The sequence below is a fragment of the Electrophorus electricus genome, chromosome 20 (assembly GCF_041902795.1).
Source record: "Electrophorus electricus isolate QZ-2024a chromosome 20, ASM4190279v1, whole genome shotgun sequence".
Classification (NCBI taxonomy): domain Eukaryota; kingdom Metazoa; phylum Chordata; class Actinopteri; order Gymnotiformes; family Gymnotidae; genus Electrophorus; species Electrophorus electricus.
The window spans coordinates 7,853,372-7,875,000 of NC_137516.1; the positions used below are offsets into that span (position 1 = coordinate 7,853,372).

The 21,629-nt window shown below is 40.1% G+C and overlaps 1 protein-coding gene across 2 annotated transcripts in view; it reads left to right on the forward strand.

Moving 5' to 3' along the window:
- The window catches only part of cacna2d3a (calcium channel, voltage-dependent, alpha 2/delta subunit 3a), a 174,071-nt gene that overhangs the window by 34,303 nt on the left and 118,139 nt on the right, over nt 1-21,629 (forward strand). For both annotated transcript variants that reach the window (XM_035536210.2, XM_035536211.2), the window contains exon 4: nt 17,611-17,670. In XM_035536210.2, the coding sequence (XP_035392103.1) occupies nt 17,611-17,670 (60 nt within the window). The remainder of the gene's footprint in view (nt 1-17,610; nt 17,671-21,629) is intronic.

Sequence of the window (21,629 nt, forward strand, 5' to 3'; positions counted from 1 at the left end):
AGTTGCAGTAAAACTCCTGGCCCTCAGCATAGCTCTTGTCATCCTGATCCATGGAGGACTGGTCGACCACCATAGCGTCCGACCCAGAATCCCCTGGATACTCCTCCTCCAAGCAGGGATGGAGTGAGCCGATTTGAAGTAGAGGCTCCACTTCCAGGCAGAGACACAACCACTCCCCCTTTTTGAAGGGGTGGGTGAGTCGATTCCTTCCCTCTTACGGCTGTCAATGGAGGTGTTAGCAGGAATCTTTGGGACACTGAGGAGCTTCTAATGGTGCTTTCCCTGCCTCCTCTTCTTGGATAAGCCTTTAAAACGCAGTAAACCGCAATGTAGAACTAGCAAAACCAGGCAATACTTGCGTTAAGCGTTACGTGTTTTATACACGGGGTCAAACAATGACAACAGACAACAGAACAAAGGGTTTAAATACCTGTGCTAATAATGAACAAAGAACAGGTGTGACTTAATTAACATGGTAGGGGTGTGACAATGGACACACACACACACAGACAGGGAGGAGTGTAGGAGAGGGGGGACGTGTTGTGACAGATTTTTATATAGTTTAGTAGAAAAACATGTTAAATTGTGGTAGCAAAGAAATAACCTAGTAATAACCTAGTGCCTATGGAGAAATAAGTTAGTGCATGGCAAATCATATGAGAGGTTGGTAGACCCCAGTAATATGTCACCACCAAAGCTGAAACTCAACCGTCATCTGTGTGTTGGAGTAGATGTGTGTTTATAGGGCAAGTATTGCAGGTAAGTATTTAAGATTTGTAAATCATTTGTTTGGTTTTAATAGTATTTAAAATCATAATTTAGATCACACATAATTTAGATAACTGTAACCCTAACCCTAACTGTTTATTACATGGTTAATACATGTACAATTAATAATTCATAAAAGATATATATGAAGCTTAGCAAGTATACATTCATGAAATGTACAAGTAAATCCATGACTTCCATGGAATGGAGCAGTCCAGTTTGTGCCACATCTTTTGAGTAATTATAGTATGCATGCCCCCAACATTCTATATTTTACTTCTTACTGGACATGTTCACTATTTAAACACTGTATTTCATTGTAATATATCCCCAAAGTCAACCAAACAAAGAAAAAATTACGTTGTCAACAAACTCAACATGCCAACTCTAGTCAACCTTCAAGATATCCCAAAACACCTCAGAACTCTCTGCTGAATTTGAATTTATTCTCTGAAGTCCAAGCTAAACCACAGTTTCCATCTCTCAAATCCAATGCTAGCCTAATGGCGGGGTGTATGCTAGCTCTTGAAGCAACCTGTGCTATGCTAAAGGCAAGGCAAGGCAAGCACTTCTCATACATGATGGCAATTCAAAGTTCTAAAGGACTCCAGTGCTAAACTCCTAGCTAAAGTCGCAGACCTTGAGTTCTGCAGCCACTGCAATAATATTAGAGGAGCAACTATTATCATTCACAAGAATACCATATGTGAATGAATTCCTTCCTAGATTCTAATAGCATTACATGACTACGTTACAGGGCATGTAGCAAGGCACACCCCTGATACTAGCTTGCGTATATATACTCCCACCTGTGTAATGATACATTTTTCAGAAAGTTCTTTGCTAATCCAGGATCCAGGATCTTTAGCGCCAATTTATGTCATTACCACTGGGGCTGCAAAGTTCAGAAACCGGGTCAGTTTCAAACATTCTAATTGCAATTCGCTCATTACACGCTTTATTCAGGTCTCAGCTTGTTTCACCTTGCAACAGTTTCCAGCAGACTGATTGTACCAACCCCATTAAAACTTGGATCCAATTCAGAACTACACATTTTGGACTACAGAGAGGTTCTATTAATATGTTCATCTTAAATAATTATATGTTTGCCCCATCCTGCTCTGAGCCAGCATACCTGGTCAAATAATCACCACAGTTAAGGACTTGTATGAAAATGTCAGCTAAATAACCCAACTGCCATGTTGTCTTCACATTTGGCACTTTGTACAGCTTCGGAATCTTCTTCCTCATTTTCCCAACCATTCTCCCAAATCCCACATCATTCAGTTTCTTGCCCTTGGAACTTCTCAAAAATAACTATGGTATAAAATGATATATTATTCATATAATATTATTTATGGTTTACTTAGCTTCATGAATGCTTTCATGTTCCGACCCTTGTAAGGAGACCTGCAAAACAAGACCTGCAATACAAGACCTGGGAAGAAGACCTGGGAATTACTATTTCAGATGTAGAGTGGACTTCATTCACATGTGATAGGTGCCACCTGTTACAATGTAAAGTGGTGCATAAAACCCACTTCACCATTGCTAAATTGTTAACAACATTTTTAGATAGAAATGATGCCTGTGACGGATGTAAGCAATCACATGCTGAACATTTGCACATGATGCCTGTGACGGAGGTAAACAATCACACGCTGAACATTTGCACATGATGCCTGTGACGGAGGTAAACAATCACACGCTGAACATTTGCACATGATGCCTGTGACGGATGTAAACAATCACACGCTGAACATTTGCACATGATGCCTGTGACGGATGTAAACAATCACACGCTGAACATTTGCACATGATGCCTGTGACGGATGTAAACAATCACACGCTGAACATTTGCACATGATGCCTGTGACGGATGTAAACAATCACACGCTGAACATTTGCACATGATGCCTGTGACGGATGTAAACAATCACACGCTGAACATTTGCACATGATGCCTGTGACGGATGTAAACAATCACACGCTGAACATTTGCACATGATGCCTGTGACGGAGGTAAACAATCACACGCTGAACATTTGCACATGATGCCTGTGACGGAGGTAAACAATCACACGCTGAACATTTGCACATGATGCCTGTGACGGAGGTAAACAATCACACGCTGAACATTTGCACATGATGCCTGTGACGGATGTAAACAATCACACGCTGAACATTTGCACATGATGCCTGTGACGGATGTAAACAATCACATGCTAAACACTTGCACATGATGCCTGTGACGGATGTAAACAATCACATGCTGAACATTTGCACATGATGCCTGTGACGGATGTAAACAATCACACGCTGAACATTTGCACATGTTCTGGACATGCCCCTGACTTACTGACGTTTGGTCCAACATTTTCTTACTCACAGCTTGGACCCTAAACTTGTTTCGTATTACTGTCATGGATCCCTACACTCCTGCTGATGGATCCAACCCTAACGTATTCCTTTTTTATGATTTTTGAACGCCCCTTTGTCTATTAAATCTACCTAAGTTTACCCTAGAGGTTTTGCTTTTACCACTTTACTAAAGATTTTCCTTTTATGGAAACATGCCCCCCCCCCCAACATTCGACAGTTAGATCCAAGACATTCTATCCAAGATATTCTAAACTTTCAAATGTTGAGAAAGCAGGAATCTAGGGAGCCCTAGATATATTCTATAAAACTGGAATCCCATTCTCAGTTTTATTAAACACCTTGCAGCCATATCTGATCCTGCCAGTGATATTTAAATAAAGTGCATGGGAGAGACAACCATACTTGTGTTCCTGCTTCGTAATGTATAAGGGAGAGTTACTTATCTTACACCTGCCCACCCCCTTACACCTGTTGAACCTCTGGGCAGTTTGGGGTTGGAGAAGTGAGGATGTGTGGATAGGAGGTGGGTGGAAGGGAGGATGAGTGGTAGGGTGGGTGGAAATGTCCAGTGACTACATGCTAAAATCAATTTTCTTTTTTAATCCAGTTTACTGTCTCACCTGTCTGCAAAAACCGATAAACATCAGGAAAATAAAAGTACAAGTAAATCAATTAAAGTGTATTCAATACATGATGTATAGCAATACTTTGATAAACAAGCTAAATTAATATATTTCTTAATATCTATGTGAAGATTTAGAGGCTCTCTTCTGAAATTATAGTTAATTTCTAAATTAGTTATATATTAGTTATTTAAATTAATTTACAATTTACAGATAAGACTTAATCACTGTCACATTTAGCTTATTAATGCTTTACAAGGAGAAATGATTATAATGGGCTATTATACATGGTCTGTCAAGTTCCCCTAAACTTCCATCAGATAAGAAACTTGGTAATAAAATTGGTCTTATTTATTTATTGTTGTAGTTTCTGGATTATGAGTTAGATTATAGGAGTAAATAACAGCAAACAGGTGCTTTTGGTATTTCACATGTCTCTATTCAATATGATACGTGTTTCTGGTCCTTAATATGAACTGATCTTGTTCACTGTATTTTTCACTGAATGTATTTCTCAGGTGCATTTAGGCTCTTTGTACAGCTGCACTGTGTCTGCTGGTAACGCCTCCGTTGATGTTGCTTTACATTTATACAGACTGCTGTAAGTGTTTAAATGGCTTCAGGTGATGCAGCCCACCAGTTGTTAAATGCTCCTGGTTGCATAATTGGATTGTGTGAAGGTCTCAGTGAGAGAATGTTTGGTATAACTGAGCAATCAATTGAGTGTGTTACAATGTTATACATAACACTGAAATGTTATGTGTTGAGCTTTGAGGAAACTTTTCAGTGTGTAGTCATATGTCAGTTAGACTGTGGGTGTCCTTATGAAGGTGCTATTTTGCCCACTCATATTACATTGTATGTGTGTGTGTGTGTGTGTGTGTGTGTGTGTGTGTGTGTGTGTGTGTGTGTGTGTGTGTGTGAAAGATACTTAAGTAATGACCCATAGCAAGTATTGACTCTGTAATCGTAGCTAGAGAAGACAGAAATGGACAATGGATTAATGGAAAAGTCATCCAACACACACACACACACACACACACACACACACACACACACACACACACACACACGCATGAATACACACACATGCAGACAAAACATCAAAAGAACTGATGCTCCATCCCAAGTGCATTTGATCCTGGGGACACAAACATGTCCATTTCTAAATAGCGTCCCTCTGGCTGCCATGGGTGCCTTAATTCTGTTCCTCCTTCAGAATGAAGGCTTAAGGCCACAAACTCTGCATGAGAGAAGAAAGATCACTGATAAAGAAGTAGCTACTGAAAGAAAAGACCACATAGCTTGGCCCTTCTTTATGTCTAGCAGCTATTGCTATATAAAAGAATGGCTTTTTGTGTTTTCATGTTTAGCACATGATTTGATTTGTACTAAAGAGAAATATAGTTTTTATATCCTGAAAGTCAGACTTTATATGATAGCTTTGATGTTTTCTTCCCTGATTGAGCATTTGTGTGTCACAGAGATATGCAGTGATTACATTTCAACACACACATCCCACTGCATCATGTATACACACACACACACACACACACACACACCTACACACACACACACACACACACACACACACACACACACACACACACACACACACACACCCCTACACACATCTACACACACACACCCACACCCCACCACTACAGAGTACTGGTGCACTCAGCAGGTGGTAGGGAATGATAAAGAGCAGAGATCACCGTAGACACCTGTAGATAATCACATTGATGGAAGGACAGGGGCCCTGTCTGTCAGAGTGGGTGCATGTGGGAGAACATGTGCACTTCACACAAGAGGACAGGGTACACGCAATCCAGCCTGTTGGGCTCCTGCCAAAACTGCGCTTAACTGAGCATCTACTGACGCAACCAAAGCTAATCATGCTTAAGTGATTTAGTAGCCGCCTAACCTCGCAAATTTCATGAGCAATGGGGAGTTAATCAAATTTTTAGTAGTCAGGTTTCAATCAACTTTATACTCATTTTGTTACTGAAAAATATAAAAATGCTTTTAAAGAATATTGTGAATATTGGTGATTGGCAGGTCATTTCCAACAAACTGGTTTTTATGATTGTGTGTTGTGTTACAAATAAAAATACTCATACGTCTTGCTATATTGAAAAGTTGTGTTTGAAGTGTTTCCGTCAAGAATGTCTGTAACGTTGGAGATTTAAGCAGGATGCAGGGACAAGTCGCGTGGAACGTAAGCATACGTTTATTTTAATTAAGAGAATTGATTAATATTGGCCAGTTTCATGTAATTATTATATCTCAGTGAAATGCAGCTGTTAATAACATTTAAAAACCATGATGCAGATATGAAGCAACTGATCACCAATATAACCCCCCCCCCCCCCCCACCTTAATGCAATAAAGGCCATATGTATGAGTGTACTGTGATACCTATCCAAATATTTTCCTATGAGGGCAACCTGCTTTTCCTGGTGAAGTTATTTTGATGAGTGATGGAAAATCCTGTCACATGCCACTCAATTTATGCATATTGTCATTTTAACCCTATCAGCATTTCCACTGCCGTTTTTCCTCCATTTTAAGGAATTTTCATGTTTCAGCAACCAATTTACCTGCTAAAGTTAAATGGAAAAAAATACTGACTATATAGCAATTATTGCTATGCATGTGCAGGTATGTATGCCACATACCTGACTGTGGTGGTGATTCAAGCTCAGGTCTTAGCAATAACATACGAAACCCCTTCTAGGTAGTGGTGTACCTTTATAAGGAAAGTATTGCCATATCTCCCTCTATAGCCACTGGGAAAGCGCTGATGTTATCTGCTGCGCTGCAAACAGTTTCTCTCTCTCCTTCTATATAGTGAACACTGGCGAGTATATTAAGCTGTGGAGTCAGCTTTGGTATTCTGTCACACTTTTACACACACAGAGCATAGCACATAGACACATGTCATGCCGACACCAAGATATTTTTAAGTCAGCAGTTCTTATTTTTAAATTACTGCAGTATAAAGCAATCTACGGTACACACTGAGTACTGAATTTTCCATAACACTGGTATAATACTGTTTTAAAATTGTGATAACCTCTGTATTTTGCTATTACTAGCATACCTTACAGCCCTAGTGTGAGTGACATTATGGGAGTTGCTTGTTTGTTTGTGACAACTGTACTTTATTTGAACAGGGCATGTGTTTCTTTATAGCATAATTATTACAGTTACATTTACATTTACGGCATTTAGCAGATGCTAAGGTCTATCTTAAACAATGAGTGCAATAAACTATTGTTTATTTTATAAGTGCTAGAGTTTGTTAGACAACATCAGTGTAATAAACAATACCCTACAATATGTACTAGTTTAATCAGTCAATATAGAAGCGGGGTCAGTTGTCATTTAAATACTCCACGAATAGATGGGCCTTCAGTTTGCATTTGAAGACTGCAAGGGACTCTGCTGTCTGGACAGCAAGTGGAAGTTCATTTGGGAGCCATCTGGGAGAGCTAGAGTCTTGATGCTCATCTTTCGTGAGACTTGAAGCATGGTATTTCAAGCCGAGCAGTTTGATCATGGGCTGTCAGTGGGTAGTTTAGTTTGCAATGAGAAATATAATATTTGCAGCATTACTTAGAATGAGACTGCAGTATGTTCTCTCTTCAGAAAGTAGAAGCTCATTTGATTTGCAGACATATCAAAGTATTGTGACAAGGATGTGAGTGACTAAGCCGCATTAGACTCAAAACAGCTGCTGCTGATGCAAATTAAACTGTCAACATATTCAACAAGTAGCGATTGTTTTTTATAGTAACAAGTAGAACTTTTGAGTTGTAATTGTGTTGACATCAATTTGTGACTAAAGGTAATATCGTCATCCCTTAACAGTTTGAAAGGTCTGTTTGTGTTTCCTGAAAATGCAAAGGAGCCGAAACACTCTGCTGGACTGCATTTAAGCTTAGGGAGAAGCTATGGAGGAGAGGAATGTTTCTCACTATGGTGATGTGCTTGCTACTGCTGTTGGTATATCTATTAAGGTTAGGGTTAGGTTTAGTAACTGCACAATACTGCAGTATTTCCCTGGAATATCAATATATTTGGAAACCATGAAGATAACTAAAGTACTAAATAAGAGTTTACATGTGTTTTTATTTTTATCTGTTACAATCCATCACTGTAGAAGAAATCTATTTGCATGGCGTTTCCAGACTCATTTCCACTTTAGTTTGACTTTGCAGCTTGTTGGATGGCCACAGTGCGACTACAGGTACAGTTGTAATGAAGGGCAGAGAGTCCGCAGGAGAGTGTTTGTCCTTCTGGATATCAGCGACAGGCATAATCTGGTGGTGCCTGAGTGTGAGATAAAGGTAATTAAAAAGTAGCATAGCCCTGTGTGATGTTGGACTCCAAGGAGAATAATAGCACCAGCGAAACACACCCATACACACACCGATACACACATGCATGCAAGCATTTGCGCACACACACACATACACACACACACACACACACACACACAGAGCCCATTATAACTTTATTATTGTGTGATGGATATGAATCATTTCTGATATCTTCAGGCCAGGGAGCTTCATAAATTCTAAGGTTAAAACTGGTAAGGAAACATGACTATGTATTAATTATGTTAATCTTCTCTTTGAAGTTGTGTCATTATCTTTTAAATTAAATATGAAATTCAATTGTTGTTTTTTTTTACCCATAGTTATAGAGGTTTCCAGCAATTCTGAGGCAATGTTGCATACATGTGATATATTTGTGAATTTCTATATATTTTTGTGTGCGCACATCTGTGTTTGTGTGTGAACATTTTTTTTCTGGGTCTTGTTTCTTGTCAGCCAGATCAAAAATAAGACTCATAACTGAGTGACAGGTTAGCACTCTTTACCTGTCACCTATATTTTTGTATTTACAAAGGCATGCATGCAAACACATGCACGTGCACATGCACGCGCACGCGCACGCGCGTCCACTTAAAATGTGTTTATGGCAGTAAACGGAAGTCTCATTTCAGGTTTCTGCTGACTTTGCAGTTTCTTGATGGAAATTTAGACAACATTAATTATTGTCACTGAGTGTGTGTGATGACTCAGGACCCACGGGCCCCTCCAAACCCAGGCTTGGCAAAGGCCACATGGATAAACCTCCACTGGGATAAGCAACCCAGCTTTTTAAAAACCTTGACCTGATGGTGCTGTGCCAAGATCAATGGCAGCCCATCATCAGACTCGTTGCTTTTTCATGAAATGCTGTGAACATTGTTACGTATTCTGCTTATTCAGTACACACTCCTCTATATGCTTGTTTGGGGCAGACATGGCGTCTGGTATGACTCAGCTCACATTTTGTGAACCCTCATTTCTTTCTTCCTTCCTTTAAGAAGAGTCATGCATAATCTCTCTCGCTCTCTCCATGTGCCTCTTTCATTCCCTCTGCTGTGCAATGCTTTGCTTTTTTCCTTACCCCTAGTTTTGCTTGTATAAATAATAGATGTATATTTTAATGTCAGTTGCTATAGCTTGCCGCGTTGAGGACCCAGCGTATCGCCCCTATATCCTTGTTGTAGTGGGACAGAAGCTTGATGTCAACAACATGAAAGAGGAGGATAATTGAATTAAAGGTCAGAGTTGAGGAGGTGGTAGAGGATGGAGGACAGGGCGAAATTCAGAAGGAACGCTTGAAGAACAGCGATTGCTTTTTTGGGGAGTGTCTTTTCGAGACCAAAGAATTCCATAGGAACTGCTGCGGAGACCCGGACAGGAGCAAAGAGGTAGAAAAACAGCGACTAAAGGAAATAAAAAATGGTTTATGGTTCACTGTTCTGTACATGTGTTTCTGTATGGAGTGTCAAGCTCTCACCAAAAATGGGGCCTTCAAAGTATAAGACTTGGACAGGCCAGTCTTTACAGTGGAGTGCCAAAGCAAACCAAAGGGAAAGGAGAGAGGGACAAACCCCAGAACAGGTGACGTCAAGCGATCTGCAAACAGAACATTGCAGTAGAAGGCTTTTCTGTCACATTTCAGAATTACTGTCTGTCAAACCAAGGATTATAAAGGAAGATGCAGATACATGAAAAAATTGATACGCACTTGTTTATGAGCCTACCTCATTACACATGCATTCTTCTTTTTTGATAACATTTAAAAGACATTAAAATGTTCTGTCTTTGAAAGTTTATTATGACTCTTTAAGCAATACCATAAATACCCTTTTTACAGAATAAAAAGAAATAGTGTTTTAATTTGAATCTTGTTTATTGCCTTGGCTTTTATAAAGATGCTACCTGATGTCTGCCTGGTTTAATGAAAAATTGATATGGGACTGAGTTTGATATTTCCAGCATTCACCATTTACATTTATCTTACACTTTTAACCAAAGCAACTTCCAGTTATGACTTAGTACAACTCTTCTCATGAAGTGTTTCGGCTGAGAGCATGGGAACATGTGAGCAAGCATGGGAGATGATCGGCTAAAACTATAGGAGCAAAGCAAAACAAAGTTTGCAGAGTATTCCATACCCGCAGACTGTGAACCTCTCAGATATGAATGGCATTGTACTTGGGCTGAGGATTTCTCATTTCTTGTTGAGCAATTAACCATCCATATGAATTGTCCAAAACAGCAAGACCATTTTCACCCTATTTAAATAGCCATGTAGTCTTATTGCTGCATAAAAAATATGTTTGAATTTTAGCAGCATTATTGTTCATATGTGATGTACACAATATGGTTGCACACAGTAGTACAATACTGCACTGGGGAAGCATGACCAGGCCTACTAGTCAGTGACAAATGTGAGATGCATTCTTGTCAGTCTTGGCTGACTTCCTGTTTCTTGGCTGAAACTTCATTTCATGGGACATTGTGGAAAGTGCCTGTGCTAGTGCTTACTGGAATGTGTTGCCCATACAACATCCACTCTGGTCCTGTCATTGCCAGTCCCAGTGCAAAGTGTTTTTTTCAAGTAGATTACAATGTTAGTGCTATATATGTTTTAGTGTATATATAACACTATTTTAGTATAAAAGCTGTACATAAAAGTAATTTCTCTGTGTACTGGAAATAAAAAGTATATAATCCAATTCTTGTTCATCTTTGTAATGAATGGAATAGTGCCCAAATCCCCATGGTGTGTAAAAGTTCACATGCAGGCACTGCACAGGGAAATCTCAAAGTTCAAAGTTCAAAGTTTATTTGTCACGTACATAGTCATACATGGTATAATTGGCATTGAAATGCTTTTTGTAACTGCTCTGTCTGAGCTGAGGAGAGATACAGAGAAATGGATGCGGTTTGATGAATAAATAAATGTTATGATGGATGAAGAGGGAATGTATAATATGCATACATACAATGTACAATTTCCAGATTTTTTACAATTTATAGTTTTTACAGGTTTTTTTGTTTTTAATTTTTTTGTAATTTTTTTTTATGATGTTATTGTAGACATTATACACAGAGTAGTTCCTACAGTTCATCAGTTGCCCTGTTTCAGGGTCTGAATGGCCTGTGGGAAGAAGCTCCTCTTCAGTCTCTCTGTGTTGGTCTTCACGGAGCAAAAGGGCTTCCCTGACCTCAACAGAGAGAAGAGCCTATTGTTGGGATGGGTGGGGTCCTTCACAATCCTCCTGGCCTTGATCTGGCATCGGTTGTAGTAGATGGTCTGCAGGTCAGGAAGTTCCGTATGAGTGATGTGCTCTGCTGAATGCACCACCCTCTAGAGTGCTTGTCTGTCCTACTTGGTGCTGCTCCCAAACCAGACTGTGATGTTCCCTGTGAGGATGCTGTCAATAGTGCAGGTGTAGAAGTTCTGCAGCACCTTGGAGGGCAGTAGGCGTCTGAGATGGTAAAGACGCTGACAAGGCTGACAAGCTTTCTTTGCCAGGGAGTTTGTGTGGAGGGACCAGGACAGGTCCTGTGAGATATGAACTCCAAGGTACCTGAAACTATCTACTCTCTCCATCGTTGTTCCATTGATCCTAACAGGTTGGGAATGCCGCTCCTGCTTTTTGCTGCCGTCCACAATCAGCTCCTTTGTTTTGCTGATGTTTAGGAGGAGATTATTTTCACCAGTTTTCCAGGTGTTTAATCTCCTCTAGGTAGGCCTTCTCATCATTGTCCGAGATCAGGCCCATGACGACAGTATCGTCAGCAAACTTGACAATAATGGTAGAGCTGGAAGTGGCCACGTAGTTGTAGGTGTACAGTAAGTAGAACAGGGGGCTTAGGACACAACTCTGGGGAGCTCCAGTGCTGAGGGTGAGGGTGGATGAAACATAGTTGCCCACCCGTACTGATTGTGGTCTGTCTGTTAGGAAGTTTAGACATCTTTTTACAGCTAGCAAACAAGGACCTTTAACCTCTATAAGCAGTGGTAGCTTAGTTGTTAAGATGATTGTTGTAATTTGAAGGTTGCTGGTTCAAGCCCCACCACTTTCAAGTTGCTCCTGTTAGGCCCTTGAGCAAGGCCCTTAACCCTCAAGTTGTACTCAGTCATAATTGTAACTTGCTTTGGATAAAAGTGTCTGGTGAATGTAATGTATTCATAGCTTAAGAGAGGCACCACCCTTCAAGATGGCTACCTTCTACTTTAGTACTAGTGTTTAGCTAAAGTATATCCTGGTGCAGCCAAAACATCCTGGAGCTCAACCCTTTAAAGACAGTGAAGATGGTTGTTGAGTTCAGAAATTTTGCAGCCCTACCTGGCCCATCACTCCGGATGACTGCCCCCGGTTGTCACTGTGGAATCTTTCGGCTTTCTAGGCATAACCATCACCAATGACCTCATGTGAGTGCAGAACATCAGGTCCAGCACCAAGAAGGCACAGCAAAGCATGTACTTCTTGTGGCAGCTGAAGACGTTCAACCTGCCAAGCCACTGGTGGTGCATTGTCATCACTGAGTCCGTACTCACATTCTCCATCACCATTTGGTACACTGCTGCTGCTGGAAGGGCAGACTGCAGCGCATCATCCGCTCTACTGTGATGATCATTAGCTGTAACATACCATCACTCCAAGACCTGTATGCCTCCAGAACTCTGAATTGAGCAGGCAAGATCATGATTGACCCCTCCCACTCTTGACATATCATCTTCAAAACACTTCCCTCTGGCAAGAGGCTGAGGTCTATTCTGACCAAAATCTCTCGCCACAAGCTCAGTTTTTGTTCTCAACTGCAGCCAGCCTCATCAACAAGACCCGGGTTCCCCACATAAACTCATTGTATTGCACATTGTATAGACTCATTGTAGTGCTCATCTTTTATCCATTGTTGTAAGGGTTGGCACCAGGCCAAGGCCCCCTGCGGCCACCAGGGAGAGGCTTCGAGTCAGGCACACTACCAATCAGGCTTGATGCCCAACAGCTGGGCTAGAACTATATAAGCCCAGTGACCCAGTCACTCAGTGCTGGGTCTTTGCTAAAGTTTTGAGCCAAGCTCCTAGCCGGTAACTCTGGGTACTGAGGTCTGTGAGCCTTTAGCTAAAACTTCCGCTCTTCGAGGGTGCCTGTGTTTTTACACGTCTCCTCCCATCTCCAGTTTTCTCTCTCAATCTGCCTCTCTCCCGAGGCTTCCCTTAGTCACTAAAGTTCCTCCCTGTTTTCTGGTTTTGGGAAGTCTTGGAGTTTGGTTTTCCCCAGTGCATTAGGGCTGCCATTCTTCCCGTGGCGTCCTTTGTCTTCCCCTTTCTCCACGCTCGGCATCGTGTTTAGTTTTTCCACCCGTTTTGTCGTCCTCCCTTCCTTTGAAGTGCGATATACCCAGCGGTCGTTTAATGGCTGCCGCAGTCTAGCGGGAGCTCGTTCACCTCGCAACAAAGCAGCCATTCATCTCCCCACCTTTGGTGGTTCTTTTTACTGGTTCTAAGACCTAACTGTTTTGCACATGGGCCCGGTGTCATTAAAGTGTGGTAGCTCATCCAGTAGAGTGTTGGAGTTATCACCTATCTGAGCTGGCTTCAAGCCCTATTACAATTATATAACACATTCTTAAACTTGCTGTCCATAAGCTCTTCTATCTGGGCAAGCTTACTTGTACTATTCCTTTTATGTATATATTTTATTTCTCTACTATATTTTTAACGTATTGTTAATTCAAGTCAACATATTGTTAATTCAATTCAAATTCCTTGTATATGGAAATGTACTATGCTGCCCCTGAATGGTGCTCTCTGCTACACCTGAATGGTACTCTATGCTACACCTGAATGGTGTGCGTGCACATTTTAGAGAGAACTCCACCTGCATCTTTTTATTCCTCCATCTGACCATTTTTTCCCTATAGACTTTTACAGGGCAATTTTTCAAACTGTTCCCATGTTGACACATTTCAAGATAAAACCATTAAACCTGCTGTGCCTGATTTGAGAATTTAAAGAAATTACATATTCACTTTTCAGAAATATATCACTCTTTTATCCCTTATTTTTCATCCCTCGCTTTTCATCCTTTTGACATCAATGCAATTTTTGGTTATTGCATATAAGCCATAGGAGTAAAAAGGAAATAGCCTTATATGCAATAACCACCAAAATTAGTACACATCGTAAGGTTGCTCTAATATTACTACACATCCCTTTCTTTTTTTTAAACTTTCTTTCTTCTTTTTTCATCCCTCTATCCTCCCATAGGGATCCATTGATTCCATTACTTCTATTGTGATACTCAATCAAAGCTACAACAACAAAATTTGCAATACTGATTAAACTACTAGTCCCAATCACAAACTGCACTTCATACTGAAGACACTCTACACCTACTATCCTTTCATTCATGCCCCTGTCCTTCTATAGGAAACCATTGCTTTTATAGCCCCCTTAACGTTCAAGCTATTCCCATCAAACTTGGAAAAAAATTAAACAGTTGACCCCTATGTACCAAACTGCATCTCATATTGACTGCACTCAATCTATCTACCCCTTCTGCCCTTTCATTCATTCCACCATCCTACCATAGGAACCTATTGATTTTGTTACTATTAATAAGAATGTTACATGTACATAGCACCTTTTAAAAATCCCAAGGTCACTTTCCAAAAAATGAGTAAAAACTAAGAAATAAAGGAGAAAAGCAAATGGAAGGATCAGAATTTTAAATGTTATATGGGAAAACAAGTTTAATTTTCTTGATGGAGTTATCAAACTGGATAAAGAGATTCATCCTCTACTCATCTGTCTACATCTTTTCATTCATCCCTCCATTAACCAAAGTGCTTTAACATTTCACTAAATGTAAACATTTCATAAATGTAAATAAAATGCAGTGCTACAGGTAAACCTCTTGCTGACATTTAAATTGGTGATCCTGAATAAAGATGATCTAGGAACACCAAACCATGAGATGACGATTTTAATCGGTGTCAAAGGTCAAAAGTGTTTGGGGGGAAATGCTCTCCTAGATCAAATGTTTATATTAACAGTATATATCTATGTCATATGAACACCTATTCTGCCATGCATGCAAGTGCACTGGCATTCATTTATCTAGTGAGCAGTAGCCAACGAGACCTTTTGAAATGCTGCCTTTTTCTTGATCACTGGACAGTATACACACATGTGCACCACACACAAACACATACAGTGGTTTGGTAATTCATGGGGAAAGGATGTGTCATTTATATTTCAAATCTGTGCCTGAAGTGAAGCATACATACACTGACCCTTTGAGTGTTTCAACAAAAATATGTTTGGTTATATGAATGTTAATCTGCAAGCTATGACAGTGCTTAAAGATTTTTGATTTAAAAACATCCTGGCTCTCCAGTGAGACAGAGCAGGCTTTTCTCAGTACTGTAGCAGGTGTTTTTCTTTGTCTGATGATTGGGCACCAGGTCTCAATGACCTGGAATTGTTGCCGTGGGTTTCTGTGTTATCTTAGACTCTCTCTCTCTCTCTCTCTCTGTGTGTGTGTGTGTGTGTGTGTGTGTGTGTGTGTGTGTGTGTGTGTGAGAGAGAGAGAGAGAGAGAGAGAGAGAGAGAGAGAGAGAGAGAGAGAGAGAGAGAGAGAGAGAGAGAGAGAGAGAGAGAGAGAGAGAGAGAGACAGACAGACAGACAGACAGACAGAGGAACACCAGTTATTATATCTAGACAGAACCAAAGACTGAAGCAGTCCATAGTGTTGCCATGGCACACAACCATAAAAATTTCTATGTTATTACATTTTTTTTTCTATTTTAATTTAGATTTGTATGTGTAAAATGTATCTGTGGATATGAGAAACATGGGAATTTTTTTGGGCAGCTTGACTAGTTTCTTATTTCTGTAGGAGAAAATTAAAGAAAGGGAGATCATTTCTAAAAGCCTCTTTTATTTGTGTTGGATGTTTGAGATAGAACTAATAGATTTGACATGAAGTGAAGTGGAAGCATAGGGGAAATTAATGAGATTCATGGTAATCTGCCTGTAGTTTAGTTTACAAATGCAAATGTAAGTAAATATGAGCTGAACGTTTTACGTTCAAATTGTTAAAAACGATGTTTATCTGCCAGAGATCAAGTTTTTCAGTGCAGCTGGCTAAATGCACTATTAATTATGTTACATTTGCAAACAGATGTTTTACATTAAATGTGTTTTGAGAGATGCTCTTCTTCACGCTAAGTGTGAGAACTGATAATTAATTAATTGATTTAGTTTGTGTAGCATAGTTTTGTTATGGTATTTCTAAAGGCTCTTCCTTATAGTTCTGTGTGGATCATCAGAACGTGTGGGTATTGTGGGCCCATTTGTGAAGGGCTCTAGCAGTTCTCCAGTGCCCCCACCCCTTTTGAATGTCTTGTAGACATTGTGCTTGTTCACCATCCTTCAGAGAAAGAGCTTGGTGTATCTTCATGACCTGCTGGTGCATGTGTTTCAGGGAGGTTCAGCATACAGGCGGTCCTCGCTGCTATCTGCTGCATCAGCCTTGACCTCAGTGCTCAGAAATGCAGCCCCAAATTCCTGGCCGATGTAGTTAACATAGGCGGAGTGGTTCTTGACTGAATGAAAAAGTGTCTGCTCCCAAACACCTAGCTCGTAACTCTTAACAGTCAGTATCTGTTTGATCAGAGTTTGTCTTTAAGAAAGGCCTTACCTGGCAGCTATAGCACCACCTCCATCTGCTTTTTTTAATTGCTGGGGTAGTTAGCACTTTGGGGTGCAACAGCGTAGCTCTCTGTAGAGAGGATGGCATTTTTTGTGCTTGGCGACTGTCTTCCCTACTTCTCTCATTATAATTATTGTTATTATTGCCTTTCTACCCTCGTTTCATGTTGCAGGTTTGTTTACCTGTTAGAAATTCTTCACAGTGTGACTCCCTTTTTCATAAATAGTTTACTTTCTCTCTCTTTTCTGTAAATAATTTTCTCTCTTCCTCTCTCTTTCTCTCTCTTTGTCTCTCATGTCATGCTGTCCTATGCTGTTTACTTTTAGATGCAAGGTATAAAGCTGTGTCAAATGGTCTGGACTTACTGTCTCATTCTAGACGCTGCATATCGTATCATGTCTGAACATATTGCACCTGCTGTATCATTTACATATTTCTGCTCACTCATCTTCTTTGCATTGCCATCTATATATTCTCATGTATCACAGAATCAAGTGTGCGTGCTTCAGTGTCTCTGATTCTCGTTGTCACTCAAAGATGTTGGAAAAGATGTAATATATAACGTGAATTGTTCTATGTGCAGTGAATGATTAGACATTGAGGGGTATTGAAGTAGTCTGTGTACCTTTTGCCCTTTTAATAATGATTAGTATTTTTTTTTAAATACGCAAAAACACCCTGCTAACAATAAATCATCAGGTCTTGTACAGTATGTTTGTAATGAATCATATGCTCATCATCTTTCTCTTTAGAGGTTGGTCGAGGCAGCGGAAGAGGCCCACCTGCAGCATGAAGAAGACCCCAACTTGCAGGTAAGAAACAGCCCTCCATTACCATGGCAACACAATTCTTTCACCATAGCAACACCGCTTAGTGTTAGGCATCAGGCAATGTATGTAAGTGTGTGGCTCCATAATTTGAAGTGGAATGAATGAAGTTTAAATATGGGCTAAAAATGTACTCTCAAATAATTACTTATTTGGGCACAGTTTGGTTACAGTTTAGGCATGCTTTATCCTTTAGTGTTTTATGTTCCTTACATAATCTCAGGTGAGAGATGTGCAGAACTTGATCAGCACCTGTTTTAAATGTAAACATTATGTATGCCTGCACTTTAAATATATTACATGCAAAATATTTTGATTTAAATTAATGTTAGGGATCATTGATGGGTCATCAGCAAGATTATGGATGTCTTTTTGGCACTCCTGCCTCCTAAAACTAATGATAAACAAAAGCCATGGACATCTTACACAGAGAGAGCAAATGTTACCATGCAATGATTACGAATCTTGAAAATAAAGCTTTTCTTTTACTTTAGCTACACAGCTATAGCCTCTCTGCTTTTGAAAATCCAGTTCATGGATATCTATTTTAAAGGATAGACAATCTGTTCAAGTTTCAGGACTATGGACAAGCCCCCTTGTAACATTCTGGTATTCAGAACTATTCACAGGAAGATAATTCACAAAGTAGGATTTTTCTAGTAGGTGGAGAATCTAAAATTCAAGATGGGTAAAAAACACCTTTACTTTTCTTTTTCCTGTAAACTAGTCTTGGGATTTGACTTTAGTCATGCCACATGACTTTAATTGTCACATACCAAAGTAAAATCTAATATTAAAATCTTGCATACATGTATTTCTAAAAGCGGTAATACCACTCCTTTTGAATGATGTTTAGGTTAGCATTATGTCAATACTATAACATTCAGGACCATGGACAGTCACTTCCATCTTATTTGGACTTTACTACTGTAGCCTCCAGCACTACAGTTAGTTACCCATAAAGCACTCTGGCAGTATTACACCATTCAAAACCACACACACAGTTTTCGCCCACAACCTACTCACTTAAATCAGTCAAGCTTCTGCAGCAAATGGACTTGTGCAGACCTATCGACCTTTAAATGCACAGAGCACTTTCAAATGCAGTGCAGATATCTAATGTTGAGTCCATCAACACAGGCATGTGGGAAAACTATTGATATACAAAATTGTATCATTATTGTAGAAATGTGTTTCGCTCGGTTTTTCACCAAGCTATTTTAATGTTCAAAGCGTGTGACCCCATCTCTGCGAATCAAGTCTGACATTTTGATTTGAAAATTAATGTGTAATTCTGTCAACTTGTATTAACACAGAATATCTTTCAGAAATAGAGAGATAAAAAAAAAGTACTTGTGTGTTTCCCATGTGGGTCTTTCAGTCTGTTGGCTAATAATAATCTTTTTTATATGTGCACCCATTTGGCTCAAGAGATCCTCTTCATCTGCCAAAATGGGATATTTAAATGATTTCATCTGCAGACTTCATTCTCAGAGTCTTCCATTTCATGTCAAAATGTTGATAATTATTTGCTTGTACATATGGACACCCCCACACACAATGATGTTGCCAAATATAAAGTGATACCTAGAAAAGAAATCTTATTTTATTTTATATTTAACATTCTGAATGGATAAAATTAAAACGATAAGAGTATCGCATGGCTGTGTGCTCTCTAATGGTTATAGCATAAATATTTTCTCTGAGTGAATACAGCCCCACTTGCTGGCAAACCCATTCATACACCTCTTTCAGATGCGTGATGCATTTGTGCATAAATCTTCTGAAGACATTAACGCACATGCACAGTTAGCTTAAAGTGAATTCTCTATTATTCCATTTTAGGCAAAACCTACTGAGGGTTTAGAAGAGGCACATACACTTGCAGTAATCTTCTCTGTCGCTCTTCCTCTTTATTCCCTGGTATAGAGTGCAAATACACATGTGCGCACATGTGTCCACTCATATATTGTGTTCCTGTTCGGTAGTCTGTATGATAAGAAACCTTCAGACACCACCTATTAAACTAACTCTTCTCTTCTCTCCTCTTCTCTTCTCAACTCACATCCGCAGTGCTTTTTCGGTAAGGCTGAACTACTCAATCAGAAGTGTCCTTGCCTGATTGGCCAAATTGCAAAAGACGCTCCTAACATTCCAGACTAAGGTGGTAGCTCCTTCTTGAATGGCCACAAGTATAAAGACCTTCTTTATCGCTGTGCCAGGAGCTCCCTCACCTCTAACAATTTTTATGTCTTAATTACAGTAGTTTGCCATAGTCATATAAAACCTATGGACACTTATCATACCAAATGTTATAAAAACTAAATAACCACTTGACCAAAATATTACTGTTCTAGTTTCGTGAAGGATTAAGAGACACTGCAAAACTATTGCAGTGGACAGTTACCTGCATCTTATTTGGGTTTCCCTATAGCCTCTAGCATTTAGTTACCGGACTCACCGTTTTGGAACCATTCCTCTCTAACCCCTATACATGCTGACTTCAGTGATTCCAGAGTTGTCTTGCATATGTTTTTTCAGCTTTTACTGCCCTTATTCTACTCATTATTCTACTCATATCAACCATAAGTTTATATCCATAATCAAATCAGTGCCATTCTGTTTTGAGCTGTTTTGTCAATGAACTGGCATATCACCGGCATGTTGTCATGCTGAAGGTCTTTTGGGTGGTTGTTCATTTCAGCAGTGCTGAAGTAGGCCTGACTTCTACCATAATATCCTGTTTCAAAGAACCTAAATCTTTTTCTCCATTCCCTGTTTTCAACCATTCCCTCTGACATATGCAATCTATGCAATCTATGGCTCTGGTGTCTTAGACCTACTCTAACCTGAGACAGTGAGGGTCTAGTCATTGCACCGCTGTGGGCAGTACACAATGGAAGCTTAGTTTGGATTTCCTCATCGACCTTTCCGTGCCTGACTATGGCTTTTAGCGTCAAGGAGTAAATCTACTCCCTTGTGTCCAATTGGCCATTCATAGCAGTGACCTCAACACTCCAATCTGGTTGCATTCTGCGGTGGTTGTCTCTGACTCTGCATTTGGCATTTACCGAGTATGTGTTGGAGACAAGAAGGTAATTACTGAGAACGTCCCCGCATGCCTAAAAATAATGTAGCCTGCTGTAGGCTGAAGCCTTGTCAACAGTGTGTGTGTGTGTATAGAGGAGTGTGTGTAGAGCAGTGTGTGTAGAGCAACTGTAGAGCAGTTGAATACATATTTGGCTGGCAGCAGAAGAGAGAGAGAGAGATCCCTTCCTTATCTACTCAAACCAGAGCTGCTTCTCAGCATAGTGGAATTGGCTTCGCAATCTATTCTCAACCCCAGTAAAACCAAGATTTTGTTCATCCCAGATACTCCCAACCCTCACCATGACCTCACAGTTTCCTTCGAGAACTCCCTGTTATCACCATCCGAAGCTACCCATAGCCTGGGCATAACTATGGATAACCAGTTGTCGTTCTCAACTCTAATCTAACCCGGTCTTGCAGATTCGTCCTTTATAACATACAAAGGATTCGGCCCTTTCTCTCGCAGGAAGCTGCCCAGGTGCTTGTGCAGTCTCTTGTGATCTCAGAGCTAGACTACTGCATCTTGCTACTTGCTGGTCTTCCTCTAAGAGCCATCAAAACTCTACAACTTGTCCAGAGAACTTGTCCTCTACAACTTGTCCAGGTCACATGGACGACAAGCATCGAGACTATTTTCTGTCTTGGCTCCAAGATGGTGGAATGAACTCCCACTTGCTGTCCGGACAGCAGAGTCCCTTGCAGTCTTCAAACACAGACTGAAGACCCATCTATTTGCAGAATATATAAAGGACAACCGACACTGCTTCCATATTGACTGACTAAATTAATACTTATTGTAGGGTATTGTTTATGTTGTTTAACAAACTCTAGCACTTATTGTTTATAGCTCTTAT